The sequence below is a fragment of the Phyllobates terribilis genome, unplaced genomic scaffold (assembly GCF_046119375.1).
Source record: "Phyllobates terribilis strain yellow unplaced genomic scaffold, ASM4611937v1 Scaffold_22__1_contigs__length_20350403, whole genome shotgun sequence".
Lineage (NCBI taxonomy): Eukaryota > Metazoa > Chordata > Amphibia > Anura > Dendrobatidae > Phyllobates > Phyllobates terribilis.
In genome coordinates this window covers 971031-995518 of record NW_027362782.1, presented here as the reverse complement: position 1 = coordinate 995518, position 24488 = coordinate 971031, and the positions used below count along the sequence as shown (strand labels likewise).

At 47.3% G+C, this 24488-nt stretch overlaps 1 protein-coding gene across 1 annotated transcript in view; it reads left to right on the top strand.

Moving 5' to 3' along the window:
• LOC141176270 (cartilage oligomeric matrix protein-like) overlaps positions 1–24488 on the top strand; it is a 1029762-nt gene that overhangs the window by 525684 nt on the left and 479590 nt on the right. Inside the window, exon 7 of the mRNA XM_073660229.1 lies at positions 4151–4306. Coding sequence (XP_073516330.1) covers positions 4151–4306 — 156 coding nt within the window. The remainder of the gene's footprint in view (positions 1–4150; positions 4307–24488) is intronic.

The following is a 24488-nucleotide window of genomic DNA, read 5'->3' as shown; positions in this document are numbered from 1 at the left end:
TAGGCTCTTTATTATCCCCCAACCTTTTCACTAGTAATTTGAATAAGGCTAGAACGTGGTTAAGCTTGAAAGGTTTCTTTAAATGTGGAGCCAACCGGTGCAAGGCTTGCACTCATGCTAAAAAAAAACTGATAAATATTTCTCTTATCATAAACAACAACAATTTTTAATTCACTATTTCATTAACTGAAATACTATGAATGTTGTCTATCTTATAGATTGTACCATCTGCAGGGTCCAATATGTGGGTTGCACCACAGGTACCCTGAAAGTACAGATTAGACGCCACCTATCTGATTCCATTTACCCTGAAGCTATGTCAGCATCTACAGTTTTGAAGCATGTCTCCAGAGTACATAAGGGAGATTTAACCGGCTTCAGAATTAATGAGCACATAGGGGATTTCATGAAGCCCAAGGCCATTAACCCTTTCAATGTTTCTAAACATTTTCTAAAGGATCACAATGGCAATTTAAAAGGCTTCCAATTTTTTTGTCTTGGAAAGAGTTAAGTGTTCTGCCAGAGGAAGGGGGAACGTAAGACTGTGTGCCCACTATGCGTTTTTTAAGCGTTTCCGCAGCGGCAATTCCGCTGCAGAAACGCTTAAAAAATGCTTGGTAGAAGGTCTGCCATGTTCCCCAATGATAATCCGCATGTGCTGTGCACATGTTGCGGAAATTTCCGCTGTGGATTACCATTGCGGAAAAATCCACAGCATCACCAATTATTTTGCGTAAACGCCGCCATTGACTTGCATTGAATCGCATAATATCCGCATCACTACATATGCACATGCGGATATCATGCGATTCAATGTGCAGATGGTACCCGGGTCTGGAGAAGAGGAGACTCTCCTCCGGACCCGGGTACCATAGTACCTGTGTCCTTAGCGATGCGTCTTGGCTTCCCGGCAGCTTGCAATGGTCTAAAACAGTGTTTCCCATACTCCAGTCTTCACGAACCACATCAGCTCATGTTTTCAGGATTTTCTTAGCATTGGCCAGGTGGTAGAAGTATTATTAAGGCATCAGTAATTCTCTTAGCTGTGCAGCACTATGGAAATCCTGAAAACATGACCTGCGGGGGGCCGTGAGGACTGGAGTTTGGGAAACACAGGTCTTAAAGGACCTGCCATGACGTAATTTAGTCATGTGACGGGTCACGCGACCGCTGACGTCGGAGGTCACGTGACCTGTCACATGACTAAATGACATCACCGCAGGTCCTTTTAGACCATCGCGAGCTGCCGGCAAGCCAGGATGGATCGAATAAGGACACCGGGGGTCATCAGAAGGTAAGTATAATATTTATTTTTTACCATTCTTTTACGGTCACAATATTTAAATCCATGCTGTTTGCATGGATTTATATAGTGTGACCAAGTTGTCAAGCACTTTCCAAGTGATTTTAAAATCACTTAGAAAGCGCTTGACAACCCGCATGCTGAAATGCAAGTGAAGAACGCTCCACATCTGCAAGTCCCTGGCAGGAAAAACGCAGGGTATGGGATCATGGGGGGGCTGCAGGGTATGGGACCATGGGGGTCTGCAGGGTATGGGATCAAGGGAGGGCTGCAGGGTATGTGACCAATGGAGGGCTGCAGGGTATGTGACCATGGAAGGGCAGCAGACTATGTGACCATGGGAGGGCAGCAGGGTATGTGACCATGGGGGGGGGGCGCGGATATGTGACTATGGGGGCTGCTAGTGGCTGCATAGTATATTATCTTGGAGGCTACAGATTTATGTTATCCTGTGGGTTTGGGGGCTGCAAGGAGCTATGTGGGGGCTAATACTATATATTAGGAGCTATGTGAGGGCTCATACTGTATGTGTATGGCTGTGTGGGGGTTCATGTTGTTTGTAGGGGGCTCATACTGTATGTTGGGGGCTCATAATGTATATTGGGGGACTGTGTGATGTCATTGTATGTAGGGGACTTTGTGTGGATTCATACTGTATAAAGGGAGTTATGTGGGCACTCATACTGTATGGGGCTGTGTGAGGGTTCTTACTGTAGCTATGTAGGGGCTCATACTGTATATTGTGTGCTGTGTGTAGACTCATACTGTACAGCATGTGGAAGCTCATACTGTATATAGAAGGCTATGTGGCGGCTCATACTGTATATTGGGGGACTTTAGTGGTGTCATATTGTATGTAAGGAGCTCATACTGTATGTAGGGGGCTATGTTGGGGGGGTTATACTGTATATTGGGGGACAGGCGTGTCATTGTATGTAGGGGATTTTGTGTGGATTTATACTGTATAAAGGGAGTTATGTGGGAGCTCATACTGTATCTATCGGGCTGTGTGAGAGCACTTACCATATCTAGGTAGCTATGTAGGGGCTCATACTGTATGTAGGGGGCTGTGTGTGGGTTCATACTGTATATGGAGGGCTGTATGGGGGCTCATATTGTATGTAGGGGGCTATGTGGGGACATATTGTCTGCGTCTGTGAGCTGTTATTCTCATTGCAGTTCGGCTTATAGTCTCCTTTTCTTGTCCTGATTGAAGAAATTCCCTGATGGATCCCTGAATGACCAAAAGAGGAGAAAAAGCGTTAGAAGAAGACGCCATTAAGCTAAGTACGCAACTGTTCAGGCCATATAGATACAACACATGCGCGGATTGCCTGTTTGTTAAGTGTTGTGGTTGTCTAGCAGACAAAAACATAACATGCAGCCGCAGGGACTCGAATATACAGTATTATCCGAGCACTACAAGATACTCGGATAACACCAGAGAGTGCAGGGATAACAATTTATCTGAGCACGTTCGCCCATCACTAATGTCTTAATGAATTGAGTTTTTAAAATAAAGAGAATTTTTATAGGGTTTTTTTTTTTTTATGGTTTACTTGTATGAAGGCCCCATAGATTGATTGCTTTTGTTGTTGATTGAAGGGACTATGTGGGGGCTCGTACTGTATATAGGTTATGCCAGCATATTAATTCTGCTCAATATTAAGTGATACAAATAAAATTAAAAATAATTATAGTTAATATGTTAATATTGAGCAGAATTAATTTCAGCCTATTGTTCGGCCTCCACAACAGTCACGGTCTCTCATGTGGCCCCTTCTGAAAATGAATCTCCCACCCCTGTGCTATTATGTATGGCGCTATGTTATATACTTTTCCCTTATGCTGAACATAAGGGAAAAATGTGCGCGCCGTGATACAGTCATTGCTATTTCTGTCAGCGGGGGGGCCCACGCCTTCTAAATTGCCCGGGGCCCTGGCTACTCTTAATCCACCCCTGGTTATGAATAAGAAGTATCACTTTGAAACGCATCAACCTGGACTTTCTCCTCGGATGATACATTTATTCATTTTTAATTAATTAATTAATTAATGCATTTTCCTGAAGTGCTGGATCAACTCCCTTCTTATTGTGGATTATCTTTCCTTGGATTTGGGATCCTGTGCACTCATGGATGGGTGTGCTGATCACATCTCTTTTTTTGTTAGTGATTGTTAGTCAGTAGTTAGACCATGAGTAACACACAAGTCGAAATACGTAGGTCTGGACATTAGTATTTTATTATGCCTTTCTGCCATATTTCATGTTTGGAGTTTCGTTTTTATATGGATGAAAAAAAAGCAATGTTTTATGGAAACACTAATTGATAGGCAGCCTTCACTTCGCTGGATCGCCTCTGTTATTTCATTACCTCTATTCAGTTGCTCTGACTGGATCCGTGCATGCCCTCTGCAGAAACTCCAAACTATCTATACCCAGCTTTGGCGAGCTGACTATTTTTTTTTATATGTAATGGTTTTATTATATTGCACTAAAGCATTGTCCATTAGTGAATTCCTTTTAATCTCTAGGTGAAAACTGCCAATTATTTAGATTGATGATTTATTAGTGAAGTTAGACCAGGTTCAGATGGTCATATTTTCAAAAAGTGTGTTTGCTGTCCATCTGCTGAATGCACAAAATACTGAACCAATAGTAACCGGTGTGCCAATGGTCCAAGTGAAAACATCATGTTAGTGTGATAAATGTACTTATTTGTGTTGAGATTCTTTTAGTACAATAAAGGTGGTGACTATGCTCACAGATACCCATTCCTTCTAGATCCTAGACCTGGATATAGGTCGCTTTGTTGCTAAATATTTTTTATTTATGTCTTTGTGTAGGGTTCATATAAATGTTCCGCCTGTAAGTCTGGGTCTGGAGGAGAGAAGCAAATCTCTGCTTGTAAAACGGAGAGGAGGTGTCCAAATGGTGAAATTAGTAAATGCCATGAAAATGCAGACTGCGTAATGGAAAGGGATGGAACCATAGCATGTGTGGTAAGAATTTTTGTTTGTCTTGGGGTATGTGCATTTAATGCATTTTTTTAAAAGATTCCTTCTGAAACCCACCTGATAAAGTGCTAAAAAAGCCACAATTAATGAAACTGAGCACAGCAATCTCTAACAATTTGCTGTGCATATGCTCCATCTTTTGTAACTTCTTTTAACTTGAAGCAACGAAAAGAAGTAACCTCACCAAGATTCCTCAGGCAGCTTCCAACGGAATCTGCCATTATCTTCTATAAAACAAAAATGGCATAGGCGGCAAAGTTGCTGCAAAAATGACAAAAAAAGTTGACAGACAAAACTTTTCAGAAAAACACCACCGGCATTTTTTTCAAGTGCCTTCTGTTTCAGTATCGCTGCGGGTACGTTGTCATCAAAAAGGCGACGTGCACATACCCTTAGAGTATGTTTTCTCAGTGTATTTTTAAGGTGGACAAATTATGAGAAGTTTTCAATATAATCTATGTGGGTTTTTTATAAGGTTTCAGAATTGACACTTTTTGAAAATGTTTTTGCAGTTTTGAAAATAATTTGAAGCATTTCTTTGCAGCATATTCACTAGACAGTGTCATGTTTTGAGCAGATTCCTTGAAAACACTTATTTTTTTTTACCTCAATGAGGTTTGCGAAACCTGTTTGAAACATGCCCTTTGTGAACATACCCTTAGAGCATTCATGTCAAACTGTGGCCCGTGGGCCCGCAGGGTGGTTTTATTTGGCCTGCGACACCAGAACCACCAATCCTTTGAGGGGCCATTATTCTGTATGGAGGACTATGTGGGGCCCATAATACTGTATGGAGGACTATGTGGGGTTATTATTCTGTATGGAGGACTTTATGAGGCCCATTATACTGTATACTTGTTGGCCCACGACTTTGTCCAAGTTTTTCATTTTGGCCTCTGTATGTTTGAGTTGGACATCCCTGCCTTAGAGCAAACTATTTACGTTTACTTTATTACTGGTTTTGACAGAAGGAAGTCTGCACATTACCAACACTTGTACAATTTTCAACAAAACTTGCTGTGCCTTGATATTGTTTTTCAGAGAAGTATTAAAGCAGCACTCCTATGTCGCAAACAATACTCCATAACATTCTGATCAGAGAAGGACCAAGCCTTTGCTGAATCATTTAATGAATTAGGCCATGGCTCCACTATCAGTATTTTTTCAGTATTCGGACAGTATTTTTTCTCAGTCACAATTAGAGAAAAAGTATAATTCAAACAAGTGCACCAGTTCTGCATCTATCACCCACTCCTGGTTTTGGCTCCCACTCCTGAGAAAAAATACTGACCGAATACTGACCAAATACTGATAGTGGGGCTGTGGCCTTAACCAATGTCACATCGCCTTATTAACTGCAATACAGCCTTATTCAAGTAAGTCTGTGTTAACAACAAAAAGACAGAGCTTCATTGCTTATCTTTAAGGGATGTGCATGTAACTTGCACAACTCATGTATACAATCTTGTGTATAATATTCCAGCTGTTGCTCCTTTTTTGACCCATCACAAAAGAATGCGTCCATTGAGGGAGATACTTGCATAGAAGAAAGGGTAATCTGTGAGCATTTCTGGTACAGATAACAACTATATGAATCAAAATTAATTTTTTTGAGGCTATACTTTTTACAGAGGTCCTCATCATGTCCATTCAAATAACAGAACATGTGCACAAGACTCAGCACTTGGCCAAGTCCACCAATCACAGCAGGGTCTGACGACGATGTAACATGAAAATGGCAAAAGACAAAAGGATTAAGCATGTTGTATTTCTTGATGTGTGCTTTTTTGTTCACACAGGAGATAAGCCTCTGACACGGGGGTTTGGAGGTACTTAAAAGGGTTATCATTAGTAATGAGAGAGCATGCTGGTCAATACTCATTACTTGCCCCAGCATCACTGTGCTTGGGGTGCTCGTTATTCGGCGAGTATTTTTTTTTTTACAGCTTGGGCGGAAGTTCGAGTCCCTGTCCTGCATGTTTGGAGTATTTTAGACAGCAAGTAAACATGTGGGAACTGCCTGCCAGTCACTGTAATGCTGTAGCCATGTTGGTAGTGGCATAACTGTGATTGACTTGCCGCAGAGCAACATCGGGACTATAAAAGACCTGTGGCCCTATGCTCGTCACAGTCTACCCTGGAAACAGGCATAGCAGGGAGAGCTGCAGAGCGAGGAAAATATTTTTACCAGCGTATAGGCATTGATTCTACACCACATTTATTTATTTTATCTGCAACAACAGCGCTTATTAGGGCTCATTCTATTGAATATTAATACTGCTGTTAGCAGCAGTTAGGGAGAGATTCGGAAGGGATAGTGTAGGACAGAATAGGGTTCATCTCCTTTCTGCTGCTGTAACTCATATTTAATAGATTTTCTGAGGGCTACTAATAATCTTTTTGCTCTTAATCCTGCAAATTGCTGTGAAAAGACATATTATATGTTACACGCACGCCGCCTAAGTTCAGATAGGGCGAGACCAGTTACATGAATTCGTTGGAATCCTGGGGGAACAGTTACTCAGGGCAACCATAGGCTGCAGCTTCTCTAAGTCACACAATAGATTCAATTGCTGACCAGACACACCTGATAAGAGTCTTCATAAACAGTAGAACAGTAACATTTAATGAAGCACGGCCAGTGCAATGCAAATGGCTCTTTGAGCAACAGGCTCCAGTACAGTCTCTTTTGCAGCACAGCAGTACACAGTCTATTATCCGGTAGCACAGTACAGCACAGTTTTAATGCATACACAACCACAGGCTTTTCCTTCACAAAGACACAATAGTACACAGCGTTCTTTATCCTGCATGGAGATGGAGGGGGGAGGGTGTGATGAGGGAGATGATCTCTATGACAGGCTTCCTTCTAGTCCTTATCTTCCTGGCCGATAATAATCCACACTGTTAGCTCAAGGAGTCTAACTGACCTTTGATTAGCTTCTCTCCTGACCTGAATTCTGTTCCCTTGCCTTCTGTGAGATACAGAGTCCTCCCTGTCCTCCCTGTCCTCAGGCCATCCACGTTGAACAGACGGTATGACAGTAGTGCAGGTAGTACCATCTGAAAGTAGCTCCTGTTCCTCCTCCTCTTCCTCATTATCACCCAATCCATTTTGGGATGATATGAGGCTGGGCTGTGTGTAATCACCCTGTATGTTTCCTTGCTCCATCTCATCGTGCTGCGCCTGCAATGCATCCTCTTTTATTGAGAGCAGAGAGCGTTTTAGAAGACAGAGAAGCGGGATGGTGATGCTAATTATGGCTAGAAACAAGCAAATCTCTCCCTTGCTCAGCAGCACCTCTCCCTACATTGTCTGATTCCGGAGTGACTGTGACAAGCATGGTGGAGCCAGGTTTGATATAGACCTGATGACGCTGTGCGGCCAGCCAATCACTGTAATGTTACAACCAACATGGCTACGGCATTACCGTGAGTGGCAGGCAATCCTTGCATGTTCATTGGCTCTGTAAAGAGCACCAAACATGCAGGGAGGAGACCCGAGCAACCCCAGAAATACTCGGCGAGCGCTGAGCATCTCGAGCAGTGAGATGCTCGGACGAGCACCGAGCAGTAGCGAGCATGCGCGCTCATCACTACTGCAGTACTTCCAGCTTGCGACTGATGTGGTCATTTCGGAGATGGATGCTGAAGAGGAGGAGGTGCAGGAGCTGTAGAATGTGGGGCAACCCTGATTGACCAAGGGCCCCGAATCCTCGGTGTCGGGAGGACGTGTTCCGTCCCAAGGTCCGACTGGGTCCCAGCTTCCACTATGTTAACCCAGTGTGCCGTCAGCGAGATGTACTGTCCCTGCCCACAAGCACTTGTCCACGTTTCTGTGGTTAGGTGGACTTTCCCAGTAACTGCATTGTTGAGAACATGGCTAATATTGTGGGACACGTGCTCATGTAATGCGGGGACGGCACACGGGGAGAAATAGTGGCGGCTGGGAACTGAGTATGACCGCCGTCATCAGGTTGCGGAAAGCTTCCGTCTCCTGCAAAAAGCACCTCCCCGTCTCCTGCAAAAATAAAATGTCGGTGTCAAGGCGACAGAGAAAATCAAAGGCTGTAAACCTAGCCGCATCTGACTTTATGCTGACAACATTAATGGTTGCCAGCATCAACGGGGTGAGTGCCGCCATCATGGGTGATTGGGTTCGACAGCAGCCTTTTTCCCACGCCCTTGTGAAACATACTCCTCAGAAGAAGAAGCCACCCACTTCAGGCACACTGACACATCCATTCCCTCCTTTCATACATCCCCGCCTTTGCCTGGTGGGCTCGGCGTGGCCTCCTAGCCCACGGGCTTACTTTCCACCCTCAGTGAAGAAGGCCCGGCGCCCCCCAAAATCCCCCATCTCCTCACCCGCCATACCCGGCACCATGTCCTCCTCCTCCCCATCTGAAGGAGAAGGAGATATGTTACACGGGACATGATACCGGTTGGTGAGGTCCACCAGGGGCGGGGTGGCTGAGCTTTCCTCCGATGACCGGGTCTGGGTCTCAGCTGGAGTCCCCAGGGGGTTCCATTCTAAAGACAAATCCTGAGGTCCCTCTGCTGCTTTGGTTTTAGTTTTTTACTTCCCGTTACGCTTCTTACGTTTTGTATCTAGCCATTCTCTCGCATCCTCATTCAGATCTTCACTGCATGAGGAACCCGAGACCTCGGCATCCTCCACCCTATTCAATCTCTCCACCTCCTCGTCCAGCTCACTGACCGAGACCTTAGCTGCAGATCTATTTGCAGCAGGGTTATGAGGCAGGGACATCACTACCCCTCTCCCATCCCCCTGGCGCCTCTCCTGCCGTCTCTCCTGCTACCTCACCCTAGAGCGGCCCAACTGCTTGCTCTTCACTGGTCTCTTGCTTCCCCCACCTCTGCTAGTCCCTTCACCAGCAGGATTGGACCCCCTATTATGAGCCGAATGTCCTTACAAGTTACGGCAAGATGACCAAGGCCCCCACACAAATCGCACTTCACCACCTTGCACCCTGCAGTAAAATGTGAGGGGCTACCGCACTTGTGGCAGACCTTCGACTGACCCTGGTAAAAGATCATGATCTGATCCCTCCCCAAGAATGTTGAGGAGGGAATGTGCGTAACGTTGTTACCTGAAACCATTAATTTAACCATAAAGGTCCGGCCCCAGACCAGATGCCGAAACCAGATGGGTGGTATCATCTGTAGTGCAGGAAGCCGGCTCCTTTTCCTCCTCCCCCTCATTATCACCCAAGCCGTGTTTAGATGAGATGAGGCTGGGGTGTGTAGCATCACCTGTATGAGTTCCATCTCATTATGCTCCGTCTGCAAAGCCTCCTCTTTAATAGTTAGCACAAAGCGTTTCAGTAGGCAGAGAAGCGGAATTATGACGCTAATTATGGCGTCATCGCCGCTCACCATCTTGGTGGCATCCTCAAAGTTTTGGAGAACCACACAGATGTTAGATATCCATGTCCACTCATCAGCTCTTATGCGCAGGCTGACTGGAATACCTATGGATGTGTTGAAGCTGGTACTTAACTGTCCTCTGCTGCTCAAAAATTCTTCCCAAAATATGTAACATTGAGTTCCAATGTGTGGTGACATTGCTCACCAGTCGGAGCTGGAAACTGCAAACGCTGCTGAAGCACTGCCAGGGCAGCAGAAGCTGTAGCTGACTTTCTGAAATGGGTACACACATGGCGTACTTTCACAAACAGCTCAGGCAGATCAGGGTAGGTTTTGAAACTTCTGAACCACTAAGTTGAGCACATGGGCCAGGCATGATACATGTGCAAGGTTGCCAAGTTTCAGAGCCACCACCAGGTTCCAGCCAATGTCACACATGTGGTGAGATCCACAGTTCTGCCTGCTCTGTAACAGCTTTCAACAACTCTGCAGTGGTGTGCGGTTTGTCACCTAAGCAGATTAGCTTTAGCAGAGCCTGTTGCGCTTGGCTGAGGCAGTGCTGCAGTGTTTCCAGCTTGCGACTGATGTGGTAATTTCAGAGATGGGGTCTGAAGAGGAGGAGGTTCAGGAGCTTCTGTAGAATGTGGAGGCAACCCTGATTGAACCAGGACCCACAATCCTCTGCGTCGGGAGGACGTGTTCCATCCAGGGTTTGACTGGGTCCTGGCTTCTACAATATATACCTAGTGTGCCATCAGAGAAATGTACTGTCCCTGGCCACAAGCACTTGTGGACCTTCCCAGTAACTGCATTGGTAATGTTCTGGGACACGTGCTTGTGTAAGGCGGGGACTGCACACCGGGAGAAATAGTGGCAGCTGGGGACTGAGTACCGATGGACAGCCACCGCCATGAGGTTGCAGAAAGCTTCTGTCTCCAAAAGTCTAAAAGGCAAAATTTCCAGTGCAAGCAGTTGAGAAACTTGGCAGTTTGGAATTGTGGCCTGCGGGTGGGTGGCTGCGTATTTGCGCTTGCGTTCCAAGTACTGGGGTAGGGACAACTGAACACTGCGCTGGGAAAAGGACGTGGTTGCTGATGGTGATGGTTGCAAGTGTGCAACGACAGGTGCAGGGTGGGAGGCATCTTCGTCTGCGTCATGGACAGGGGATTGGCATGCTCACACACAACAGCGGAACAGACAGTGGTGTTGACACGCCCAGGGGGATGGGGACGACTCGGTACCCGGGCCTTTGCCTGGCCTTGGGGATGTCGCGGTGGTCGGCTCCCGGGCCCGTACCCTGGGGTCAGCTTTTAAAAGGGGATTATTTGTTAACTCTATGAAAGTTCGTGACGCTACCTGTGGTTTCTGGTGAGAATCACCAGCGCTGCGGCAGTCCACTGAGGCCGGTGATAAGGCAGCTCGATGGTATAGCTCCCCACAGGTGGAGCTAGGCCTAAGGGCAGCGTAGGAGAGGGGGATGCAGGACAGGAGAGACCCAGCCGGGTCAGAGCAAGAACGGGGATGGACACGGTAGTCACTTCAGTACCTTTTACTGGTAGTAGTTCAGGCACATCCCGGAGCACTGTAGGGTGAAGGGTGCATATCACGATCCTCCCCAATGAGCGGGTGTAGGGCCTCCTGTTTCTTGCCTCTGCGTAGTAAGTTTCTGACCTGCCTGAAGCTAGGCCTAACTTTATCTCTGTCCTGCATCGGCTGACATAGTGATAAGGCCTTCTCTTGGAGTGCATGCTCCCAGTTTACGGGGCTTATGTGTCTCCTGGCTCTGTTACGTATCAGCTCTCTGGTGAACCTGGGACCTGTAGTTCTCCAGGGATTCCGGCTATGCCTTACTGGGTCGTAGAGATCCCGGTAAGCTCGGACCCGGTGTCCGGTATATGTTTCGGGGTGAGCTGGGTAGCTCCTCTGCCCCCACTGCTACTCACTTTCCACTCGCCTTCGGCCACGCTCGGGCCCTCACTAGGCTACTCACACTAATGGCAGCTTGCCGCTTTTCACCGCTCTTACAGACGTCGGCACACCTTAAGCTCTAACTGAGCTCCCTGAATCTAGCTAGCAGGAGCCTCGTGCTCCACTGCTGAACTATTAGCTGAGTTCTCTAAACTAGACTGAGCTCCATTGCAGACTAACCTCTCTCAGGCTTCTCTACTGCAGGAACTCTTCAGAGGAACTCCTCACTGCCTAGCTCCACCTTCCCTATTTATATCCCTAATGGGCTCCCTCTGCTGGTCTGAGGTGGAAGGTGGAGATGTGTGAATGTTTATGGGGGCCTCTTATGGAGGATTCCATTAATGCACACTTCTAGGATCTGTGGTACCATGCGCAGCTGGGCGCCACAGTGTCACCCGCAAACACTGTTTTTGGACCCTGGCGTTTGGCCCAAATAGTCGGGTGCCTGAGTATGCTGATGGCGGTCAGGCTGGTAGTTTTGCTGCCCCTGCTGATGCTGACACGGCAGATTTTGCAAATGGTCTTTTTTGGCTTAACTGGACAGTCTTTAAGAAAGGTCTTCCCGATTCTGGCTCTAACAATTGGACTGGCAACTTCCCTTGTATTTGTGTTTTGGGGAACAGTTGCCCGTCTTGTGTCTGTGGCCATCCCACTGTTTCTTCCTGCCTGTTGTGCTGCTATGGCTCCCATCCCCTCTGCGCTGCTGTCCTTGCTATGCATCACCTTGCCAGGTTGAGTCAGTGACTTCATCGTCCACCACCTCGTCTTCCACGTATGCACCCTGGGCCTCCTCTTGACTTGTTGGCAATTTTGTCTCATCATCATCCACCTCTTGCGACAGTAATTGTACTTTCCCACCGTCACCTTTGTGTGACCTTGGCTGCTGAGATATTTGGGCATCGTTACACGCGACCTCCTCATGCCCCACTTCAAGTGGACAGAGCGAAAGGCCAGAATCTATAAATGGAAATGTGAACAAGTGTGGGATCACTTATCTCCAGGCACTCGGCATGATGGGAGGAAGGAGGATCAGGGTGAGGAATATTTGGTCCAGACTCATGACTACTTAGACTGGACCATGTGGAAGACAGAGTGATGGTGGTGGTAAACTGACTGGAAGCATTATCTACTATCCAACCAACAACATTTTCACACTCTATTGGCTTCAAGAGTGGTGTTCCGTTGCCCCCTAGAAAGTGGAACAGGAAGGTAGGTCGACATGATGTGGGTGCTTGTTGTGCTCCCTCAGCAGGCAGTTGTGGCTTCTGCGCTCACCATCAGCGTCACGTCCACTTCCCCTCCCTTACCATGTGCCTTGCACATTTTAAATGGAGTATAATATTTGGCAGCCTCCCAAAAAATTCAGGATTATTATCGCAGTAATATTTAACCACGTCTGATGACCAATTTTTTTATGCAGTGGCGGTATAGCAATACTATTGGTCAGCGACCAAGTGTGGATATATTTTGAACGCACAACTGGCAGACTTTAAATGGGCTATAATATTTTGCAGCTTGCAAAAAATGTCAGGATTATTACCGCAGTAATATTTGATCACGTCCGATGACCAATTTTTTTCTGTCACCCATGACGGCACAACGAGAGAGGGTTCCGCTCTTCAAGGACAGGAAACCTTCAAGATAAAAAGGGCGGCGCCTCTCTCCGCCTCAGTGGTTTCCTGTCCTTGATGGGGGACCCTCCTTCTCGTCGGCGGACCTGTACCGCAAGATCCCTTATGGTTTGGTTAGACAGGTTAGAAGACCAGGTTAAGAACAAAGAGTCACAGGACTCCATTCTGGCCTCTCTACCTGTATTGAAAGGAGCAGCGGCCTTCTTATCGGACGCCTCTGCGGATTCTCCAGATTAGCAGCAAGATCTGCGGCCCTGTCTAATGCCGGCTGCAGAGCAGTCTGGCTGAAATGTTGCCCGGGGGACATACAAACGAAGGGAAAGCTATGTTCTCTTCCGTGTGAAGGAGATTTTCTTTTTGGTGCCTCTCTTGATACAATTCTGGAGAAAGCAGGTGACAACAAAAAAGGATTTCCTAAATCTTCCGTCTCAACTTTTACGCAGTCCTTTCGGAGGAAGAAATTTGGCCGCAGAAGGACATCCACAGAACAATCTAGATGGGAGGATCGTTCCAGGAAAGGGAAAGGGTTTTTGTTCGGCGGGTCTTCCCAGGATAGTCGCAAACCGCCAAAATGACACTCTATCCCAGGTGGGAGGGAGGCTCTGTCTCTTCCTTCCTACCTGGGAAAGGATCTCTTCCAGCAAATGGATCCTCAATTTAGTAAAATCAGGTTTAAAACTGGAATTTCTGAGAAAAAAAACAGAGAAATTTATCCCGACTACCTTAAGATCCTCTCTACCAGAACAGCGGGCACTGGAGGAAGAGATTTCAGGTCTCCTGCAAAAGAACGTCTTGCTGGAGGTATCACCACAAGAAGTAAGAAGAGGGTTCTATTCCCCCTTGTTCCTTATAAAGAAGCCGGACAATTCATACAGAGTCATCCTCAACTTGAAAGGCTTAAGCAAATTCCTGAATATTCCATCATTCAAGATGGAAACAATAAAATCAACGATAAGCCTTCTATTTCCCGGCTGCTGCATGGCAGTGTTGGACCTAAAGGTTGCGTATTACCATCTGCCAATACATCACGACTTTCAAAAATACCTCAGAGTAGCCGTAACTGTACAGGGAGTCGTCAAGCACTTCCAGTACAAAGCTCTTCCCTTCGGCCTAGCAATAGCGCCCCACATATTCACAAAACTTATAGCGGAGGTTACGGCTCATCTCAGGGAGGAAAACAGATTGATCATTCCGCACCTGGACCACTTCCTAATAGTGGGCAAAACTTACGATCACTGCCTCGCCCAAGTGAATCAGGTGTGCACCATCTTAAAAAAACTTAGGATGGTGTTTAAACCTAGAAAAATCAAAACTGATCCCGCATACAGCTCAGATCTTTTTAGGCCTTACTCTGGATTCGGTTTGACAGGAATGCCGCCTGCCCGAGCAGAAAAGAGAGAAAATAAAAAATTTAGTCTCGACAGCCATAACAGACCCAGTAATGACTCTCAGGGGGGCCATGTCTCTGTTGGGATCCCTCACCTCCTGCATCCCAGCGGTATGCTGGGCCCAATTTCATTCAAGAGAATTGCAATGGGACGTCCTAAAGAACAAAATCATCCCCAGGGGACATCTGGAGTGCAGGTTAACACTCCCACAAAATGTAATTCAGTCTCTGTATTGGTGGCTAGAGACAAACACATTCCAGACAGGCATCCCCTGGGTTCCCCAATTTACCAGAGTGATTACTACGGACGCCAGCCCCAGGGGGTGGGGGGCGCACCTAGACAACCGCCCAATACAAGGGACTTGGTCAGAGGATGAGAGTCTGGAGTCTTCCAACATGTGGGAACTACGAGCAGTAGAGAAGGCACTAATCAGCTTCTTACCCCTTCTACTAGGGCATCACATAAAAATTCTGTCCAACAACCAGGTCACGGTGGCATATGTAAACCACTCGCTCAAAATCACTAATGCAGATTGCGGGGAGGATATTTCCTCTAGTGGAAGGAAAAGTTCTCTATTTAAAGGCCATTCATACCAAAGGAGAGGACAACATGAAGGCAGACTTTCTAAGTCGCAGGCCATTATTGCAGGGAGAATAGACTCTAAATCACTCAGTCTTCCGCCAGCTAGTGGCCATGTGTGGGGTCTCCAGAGGTCGACCTGTTTGCGACTCATCAGAACAGCAAGTTAAAAAAGTTCTGCTCCCTGAATCCCACGGAAAACCCTTTAGACGCCTTTCAGTGCAGATGGGATTTCAGTCTGGCCTATGCCTTTCCCCCAACGTGCCTAATTCCAGCAGTGTTGAATAAGATCCGGGAGGATCAGGCTCCAGTGGTCCTCATAGCCCCCTTCTGGCCCAAGAGACCATGGTTCTTTTGGCTAAGGAGCATGTCAGTCACGAACCCCTGGATTCTTCCAGAGATTCCAGACCTTCTTGCTCAAGGTCCTATATTCCATCCTCAGGTGAAAGGATTGCACTTAGCGGCCTGGAACTTAAGAGGTCATTGCTAGAGGGTCGGGGTTTCTCATCGAATCTAGTTGCTACTCTTCTAGGTAGTAGGAAACCAATCACTACTAAAATTTACAGTAGAGTCTGGAAGAATTTCTTGTCATCTCAGGGATTCTCCCTGGGGGTTTTTCCATAACGGCCATTTTGGAATTTCTTCAAAAAGGGCTGGAGAAAGGCCTAGCGGTTAGCACCTTAAAGGTCCAAATCTCTGCCTTAGGGACCTTGTATAATTATAATCTGGCCGGTAACAAATGGATTTCCAGGTTCGTGAGGGCATGCAGTAGAGCCAATCCAGCCCCTATAATAAGGGTCCCTTCTTAGGATTTAAACTTAGTGTTAAACGCGTTAACAGGTTCTCCCTTTGAGCCCCTTAGCTCAGGGTCCATAAAATTACTCACCCTAAAAACAATACTTCTGGTGGCCTTAACATCAGCACGGAGGGTTAGTGAGTTACAGGCTTTGTCTGCAGATCTACCTTTTACCTTAGTGCTAGACGATAGGGTAGTTTTGAGACCAGACCCTGCTTTCCTTCCTAAAATTGTTTCTAAATGTCATATGTCTCAGGAGATAGCCCTACCTTCCTTCTGTCCTGAACCAAAAAATAGCAAGGAGGAAAGATTTCATACCTTGGATGTCAGGAGATGCCTTATACATTATTTAGCACCCACAAGCTCATGGAGGAAGGATAGGGCTCTATCTGTCTCCTTTCAGGGCTCCAAAAAGGGATCAAAGGTCTCAAAAGACACTCTATCAAGGTGGATCTGGGAAGCCATCACGATAACCTATACGGGATCAGGCAGAGATCCTCCTAACAATCTGAAGGCCCACTCTACATGGGGCATGGCTGCTTCCTGGGCAGAAAGAGTGGACGTGCCCATTGAGCAAATATGTAAGGCGGCCACGTGGTCATCTCTGTCCACTTTCTATAATCACTATAGACTTGACCTTTCTGCCTCCTCTGATCTCACATTTGGGAGAAGGGTTCTGTAGGCTGTGGTCCCTCCCTTACATACCTAGTTCTCAGTAATTCTCTCGTTGTGCTGTCATGGGTGACAGAAAAACACGTATATTACTTACCGGTAATGTGTTTTTTCGGAACCCATGACGGCACCTTTATATTCCCTCCCTATCACTATGGTGTTCACCTTCCGGTTGGTGGGTGTTGAGTAGCGTTGAGCCACCCCCGTAGTGTTCGGGTTCAGTTCGGTTCGTCAAACACCGTTAAAACCAATGGCAGGCAAACAAAAACACATAGAAACACATAGAAAACACCTTCAAAGGTCTCCAAAAGCTGACAAACTGCTCAGAAGACACAACTAACACATGGAAAAGTGACAAATACATATAGTCATGCGAAAAGAAAAGAGGTGGAGGAGTAAAAGGAGGGGGAGACACAGATATAGGCATGTCATGCCCTTCTAAAATCAAGAAAGGCTGGAGTAAAAATCTAAAATCAGCCTACGAACACCCAGATGTCGTGACAAGAAAATTAAAAAAAGAAATATCTTTAGGTAGAATGGCAGTTGCATTCAGAACACTTTCCTTACAAGACGTGGTGGTATCCCCGTTGTGAGTTGTGCCAAAAACGGAACCCAATACATTCGGACTAATCCACCATTTGTCATATCCAAGGGGCAGGTCAGTAAACGACAACATCGACGCGGAACCAAGTACAGTAATATATACTGTACATCCTTTGACAAGGCAATCAGGCAGATCAAGAAATTGGGAAGGGTCACCCTAATGGCCAAAACAGACATTGATGCGGCGTTCCGGTTACTTACTACCTGTGCCTCCGAATAGTGTCCACCTATTGGGCTGCTTCTGGGAAGGAGCATACTATATAGATCGCTGTTTGCCCATGGGGTGGTCCAGATCCTGCTCACTATTTGAGGCGTTTAGTTGCTTCCTCGAATGGGTTGTAATGGACATTTCTAAGGGGGCACATATTACCATTACCTCGACAACTTCTTATGCCTGGGCCCAAAAGATTTGCCACAATGTGAATACACTCGGTAGTCCACCTGTGAGAAGGAGAGAGCTGGAGGGAGAGCGGACACCACAGAGCCGAAGTGTTAGATGGAGAATGGAAGAAGGAAAGAGGGCGAGGGAGGTAAGGGAGTACAGTGGAAGGCCGACCTGAGCTCCCCCATGTTCCTGCTGGGCGGGGAGCAGCCCTGGGAAGAAAAGCCGCTTGCGTATTCCTTTGAGGTTACGGGCGCGAGCGGGTAGAGGGACTACGCTGGAGTGCGAAGCCGACACGGCCAGTCCGTTCCTGCCCGTGTGACCTCCGTGTCGCCGGGTTTGTGCCAGAGCCGTGGTGGACCCTGACGGCCAGCCCACCTCTCCCAATACTGGTGCCTGTCCGCTGGTGGGTCGAGCCCCCCCGCGGTGGGGGGGGAGTAACATCTGCTGAAGAAAGACCATCTTCCAGCCAAACTAAGATGTCTACTTCTTTTCGTGGACAATGTGATACGATCCCTTTCTTACGGACACGCCCATCGCTACAAATTCCAGATGAGGCACAAAAACAGCAGGTGCTTCAACGGATATCAAGTGCTCCTTCAAATGGGCTCTCCTCCAACTCAACTTCAACATCACAAATACTCCAGTCCTCAGAGGTGTCACCCCAATCGCACTTGCTTCCTCACAGCTCCCAAGTCTCTAGCTGCCCGTCTGAGTATGGGGTAACACAGATGGTTGAGTCTGAACAGCTGTTTACTCGTACTATAGCCTGGGAAATGGAGGTCTGCTCCAGAGCTTCTGTTAATCCAAACGAGGAAATGATCTGCACTGATGCCCAGAATCTTTGAGTCGGATCCAGGACCAGATGAAGAAGGTTCTGAGCATAATGTAGACCATCGTTCCAAAACTGTAACTCTTGTTGGTGTAGACAATGATGAAGACGATGATAAAACTCAAATACCTGATTGGAGCGACAACTTGACTTTTTGGTCAGGGCAGGAAGAGGTTGGCTCTGAGGACAACGGGTGTGAGAACACACAGGGTGATGATGACGAGGTTGGAAATCCCACTTACTGTCAACTAGTGTTGAGCCACCCCCGTAGTGTTCGAGTTCGGTTCGGTTCGTCGAACACCCGTGTGTTCGCCGAACTGTTCGTCGAACTGTTCGTCGAACACCTTCGAACACCGTTAAAACCATTGGCAGGCAAACAAAAACACATAGAAACACATAGAAAACACCTTCAAAGGTGTCCAAAAGCTGACAAACTGCTCAGAAGACACAACTAACACATGGAAAAGTGACAAGTACATATAGTCATGCGAAAATAAAAGAGGTGGAGGAGTAAAAGGAGGGGGAGACACAGATAAAGGAATGTCATGCCCTTCTAAAATCCAAAAAGTGAGAAGCCGACACGGCCAGTCCGCTCCTGCCCGTGCCACCTCCGTGTCGCCGGGTTTGTGCCAGAGCCGCGGTGAACCCTGATGGCCAGCCCCCCTCTCCCAATACTGGTGCCTGTCCGCTGGTGGGTCGAGCGAGCCCCCCTGTGGTGGAGGCAGCTCTAAGCTTTTTAATTTAAATTGTCTCTCTAATTTGAATGAATACACTTTAAATCCATTTACAAGATCTATTGGAGGGCAAGTCTCATGCCAGCAGCCGCGTAATTCCAGCTCCAGTAGCGTCCACTAAAGCTGCTGCAGTTAAAAAGCTTTTATAAGGATCGAGCTCGGCTGTCCACCGCAAGGCATCCTACTGCCAGTCCCAGCCCCTATGCCTTGGGGTGCCTCCTGATGCTCTTCACTGAGTATCCCATGGTCCCGAAGCATTTCCTTTGAAAAAATTAAGTGTCTAAACTACAGGTGGTGTAGCTTGCTTAACAGCCGGGATAATCCGCTGACTAGCAGACACTGCTACTAGGCACAAAGTATTTCCTGGGCTAGATGCAGTTAAAAATTTGTAATTAGATACTCTCGTTGGATGCTGAGAAAGCATTCCATAGAGTCTCCTGGCACGCCATATATGATTCTCTTAAAAAGCTTGGGGTAGGGGTCTAGGGGACCCTTTTATAGCCAAAATCACGGCCCTGTATCGCAATACGTCACCTAGGCTGAAGATAAATGGAACTGTAGCACCCTGAGGGCTCGGTTGCTACAGACGTATTGCACCTCACCCAGAGGTGTGATATCTCACTCTCAGGTAAGGATGGAGTGTGGATCAGGACCCGACACCTGCATGCATTACACCACATTGCCGTGGGGCAGGGCGACCAATATGCCCCTGAGATGGGCACGACAGTCCCTGTCCCTGGCTGGAGTGGGGGGAGGGAACACTGAGGAAGGGGAACCCTGTAGTGCAGGAGCAGGGAGGAAGCAGTTCCTGGGTGCATTGAGAAGGGAGTATAAAAGGTGGGCACCATCTTAGTTCAGTGCAGAGAAGTCTGAGCAGAAGTGGCAGGGAGCAGGGGCTCTGCATGAGCTCTGCTCCGGAGTCGGGCCTAGTAACAGAGGCCCAGGCCTGGAAGAGGGAGAAGGAAGGAAGAGGAGAGGAGAAGGCTCCAGGAACGAGGAATGAAGGGATCCCAGGGGTGCGGACGGGCGAGTCGCCACCGCACGCCCGAATCCACCTGCGTGGAGGGGTCAGGCCAAAGGGGGAGACCGGTCCCCGAACTAGTGGAGGCAGGAAACGACCCTCAGCTAGAAACCGGAGGCTGTGACATTTTATGTGGCGCAGCCCCTCGCTACACCCGCTAGGAAGGCACCACGTAGGGTCAGGGAAACTGGCGCCAAGTTTACCAAGAGGAGGCCCGAGGCAGCCGGACAGAAGTGTTGGTAAGAAAGGCCAGACAAAGGACACACAAAGGGGGTCCTGTGAAGTGCTCCAAAGTTATCTGGGAGTTGTCTGAGCCCCTCACCTGGTGAGCACAGTACGACGTGGGCAGCCGTTACCTGCAGACGTGGTCTGGATAATAAGAACTGTGAGTTACTCCGTGTCGTTACTGCTGCTGCCCTGCACCATCACCCCCATCCTCCGCATACACTGCCCTGAGGCTATACTCCTCCCGTGGGGAGTTATGCTACACTCTGCTGCACCCACAACACCAGCCTCAGTGGTCTGCCCTGTAGCGGCGGTTCACTCTGACCGCAATCCACGGGTGGCGTAGTCGGACATTTAAACATCAAAACCACATAAATAGTTCCGCCACTGGTTTGACCGCCCTGAGCCACGGAACCGGGTCGCCGCCACGAAGACTACAACCACCAGCATCCACCAAAAAGGGTCCGGCTCCGGGTGTCCCAAGGCCCAGGGGGTGCGTCAGAACATTTTCATCACCTTTCACAATCACCAATGGGACAAGGCAGGGATGTCCTCTGTCCCCTCTCTTATACATCCTAGTGACGGAGCACCTGCTCTCATCAATTCGCCATAACCCCAATATTAGGTGGATTGAGGTGGGAGGCACCGAGTACAAGTGTTCTCTATTTGCTGATGATGTCCTAGTATATATCACTCAATCACATATATCCATCCCTGCTGTTATGGCTGAAATAGATCACTTTGTTACATGGTAAAATTTTAAAATGAATGCAGCGAAGTCTGAGGCCCTCGATGTCTCCCTCCCCAAATCCATATAGGATTCCATCCAGTCCAACTTTCCCTTTGCCTGGCCCTCACAGGGTATCAAATACTTAGGAATTCCTATTCATAGAGACCTCTCCCATCTATGTTATCTTAATTTTGGGCCCTTTATTGAACAATTCCATACAGACCACGGTTGGCAAGTTAGAACTGTAAGATTCACTACGTGAACCGCTGGTGTTTTGTGGAAAAGCACATGTACACCGCGTTCCAAATTATTATGCAAAAAGTGTTTAGGAGTGATAAGGGAAGAATTTGTTTGTTTGTCAGTTAAACTCATTGATGGTGATGTGTGTCAGGGCTCTTTATATCACTGTAAGCAATTGCAGACACCTGTGCTAATTAGTTTGGCAGGTGTGTCCAATGAAAGGCAAGACTACTTAAGAAGGCTCTCTCACATTATTAAGCAGCCTACATTTTCTGCCAAAATGGGAAAGAAAAAGGATGTGTCGGCTGCTGAGAAGCAACAAATTGTGGAGTGTTTAGGTCAAGGCATGACTACAATCAACATTGTGCGATGATCAGGATGAAGTGTCTTGGCAATCAAGAAGTATGTAGCTGATTCACAGTACACACGTGTGCGTGCTGATAAGGGCAAATTGAGGACTCTTTCCTACAGGCAATTACGTCAGGTTGAAAGAGCAGCGGCAAAAAAGCCTTGTCATAGCAGCAGACAAGTTTTTGAAGCTGCTTGTGCCTCCAACGTCCCCCGAACAACAAGATGCAGGGTCCTTCAGAGGTTTGCAGCTGTGCATACGCCATCCTGTCGACCTCCTCTATCCACTTCACACAAGCAGAAACGGCTCCAGTGGGCCAAACATTACATGAAGACTGATTTCAAAACTGTTTTGTTCACGGATGAGTGCCGTGCAGCGCTCGATGGTCCAGATGGATGGAGTGGAGGATGGCTGGTTGATGGACACCCCACGCAAACACGGCTACAGCGCCAACAAGGAGGAGGTGGAGTAATGTATTGGGCTGGAATCATGGGGAGAGAGATTGTCGGCCCCTTTAGGATCCCTGAAGGTGCTAAAGATGAACTCCATAATGTATGTGGATTTTCTCAAACAGCACTTCCTGCCATGGTTCAAGAAGAAGAACCGTGTATTTCACAGCAAGATCATTTTTCTGCATGATAATGCACCATCTCATGCTGCACATAAAACATCTGCATCTCTGGCTGATATGGGCATAAAAGGGGACAAACTTATGGTGTGACCCCCATGCTCCCCTGACCTCTACCCCATTCAGAACCTTTGGAGCATCATTAAAAGGAGTGTCTATGATGGCGGGAGGCAGTTCACATCTAAGCAACAGCTCTGGGAGGGTATTCTGTCCTCATGCAAAACAATTGAAGCAGAAACCATCCAAAACCTGACAAATTCAATGGACGAGAGAGTTCAGAAACTCCTTTCGAACAAGGGGTCCTATGTGAAAATGTAACATCACCTAGAATAAAGTTTTGAGTTGAAAACTGTTTGATTTCAGTTTCTAACAACCTGCTAATGCTTATAATTTCAAAAATGACCATTTTTTTGGTCTTTATTAAAATGAAAAGGTTGATCGAAAAGTTTGGGGGATCTAAGAGTGTGGCAACCCAGTAGTCATGATTACTTCGAATTCTGACAATATGAGGGTCATGCTGCAGGTAGTGCAGCAAGAAGGCACTTATGTGTCTTGCGCATCTCGGAGCCCCAAAATTATTTTCCGGGCTAGATGCAGCTAAAAATTATTTTTAATTTTAAATCTGGTGGAGCTTATTATAGATGGCCTAATAGGATCAGTGCTGCACACTGCTACAAAGCCCAAATTATTTTCCAGTCAAGATACAGATAAACATGATTAGTAATTTGAAAGCTTAAAACGTTTGGTAGGGTGATTTTAACCAATCATCAAGCTTTTACTCTCCCCAGGATGACACAGGGGTAGAAAAGTCGTTTCGGATCCATGATTTGTTCATCTTTATGAACGTGAGTCTGTCTACATTATCAGTGAAGAGCCGCGTGCGCTTATCTGTCAGCACACCACCAGCAGCGCTGAACACACGCTCAGACAGAACGCTGGCTGCGGGGCATGACAAGATCTCCAAGGCGTAAGTGGCTAGCTCCGGCCATTTATCCAGATTGGAAGCCCAAAAAGAGCAAGGGTCCAGTGACACAGTCGTGGCTTCAACGTTTACTTGGAGATACTCCTGTACCATCGTCTCTAGGCGTTGACTATGTGTCAGACTTCTTGTCTCCTGTGGCCTTGCAAAGGATGGGCTAAAAAAGTGGTGAAATGATTCCGCAAAATTGATGTTACCACCAGATACTGTGGTTCTGTTACGGTTTGAGTGCTGAACACTTGACGGTCCCACGGTTGGCAAGTTGGAACTGTGAGATTCACTATGTGCACCACTGGTGTTTTGTGGAAAAGCACATGTAAGATTCTGCAACAGTCTCTGCTGATACTCCTGCATGCGTGCATCCCTTTCTATGGTAGGAATAATTTCTGCAAATTTACTTTTGTACCGGGGATCTAACAGTGTGGCAACCCAGTAGTCAGGATTATTTCTAATTCTCACAATTCGAGGGTCATGTTGCAGGTAGTGCAGCAAGAAGGCACTCATGTGTGTTGCGCATCCAGGAGCACCAAGTCCCTGTTGTGTTGGTGGCGAGGTAACAATCATGCTTCCTTCCTCTGTCCTCTCCCCCCAACCTCGCACAACAGAAATGTGATCAAGGTCTCCCTCATCTGATGAGTCTTCCATCAGTTCGTCCTCCACTTCTTCCTGGGCTCCTGCACCTTCCTCACTAGTTTGGCTGCTACCATGCGCCCTGGTAAAACCATCTCCCCCACCCTCACATGCCTGCCGCCTTGGTGCTGCCGACCTTCTGGACCTTGCAGATGTTAGCCCTTCCGCATACAACTCCTCCTCCTCTACTTCCTCCACCTCCTCTTGTGCCACCACCTGACTCCGAATTCTGTTTAACATGTGCTCCAGCATGTAAATCACCGGAATAGTCATGCTGATAATGGCATCGTCAGCACTAAACATCTTCGTCGCCATTTCAAAACTGTGCAGAAGGGTGCATAGGTCCCTGATCTGAGACCACTCCTCCAGCGTGATTTGCCCCACCTCTG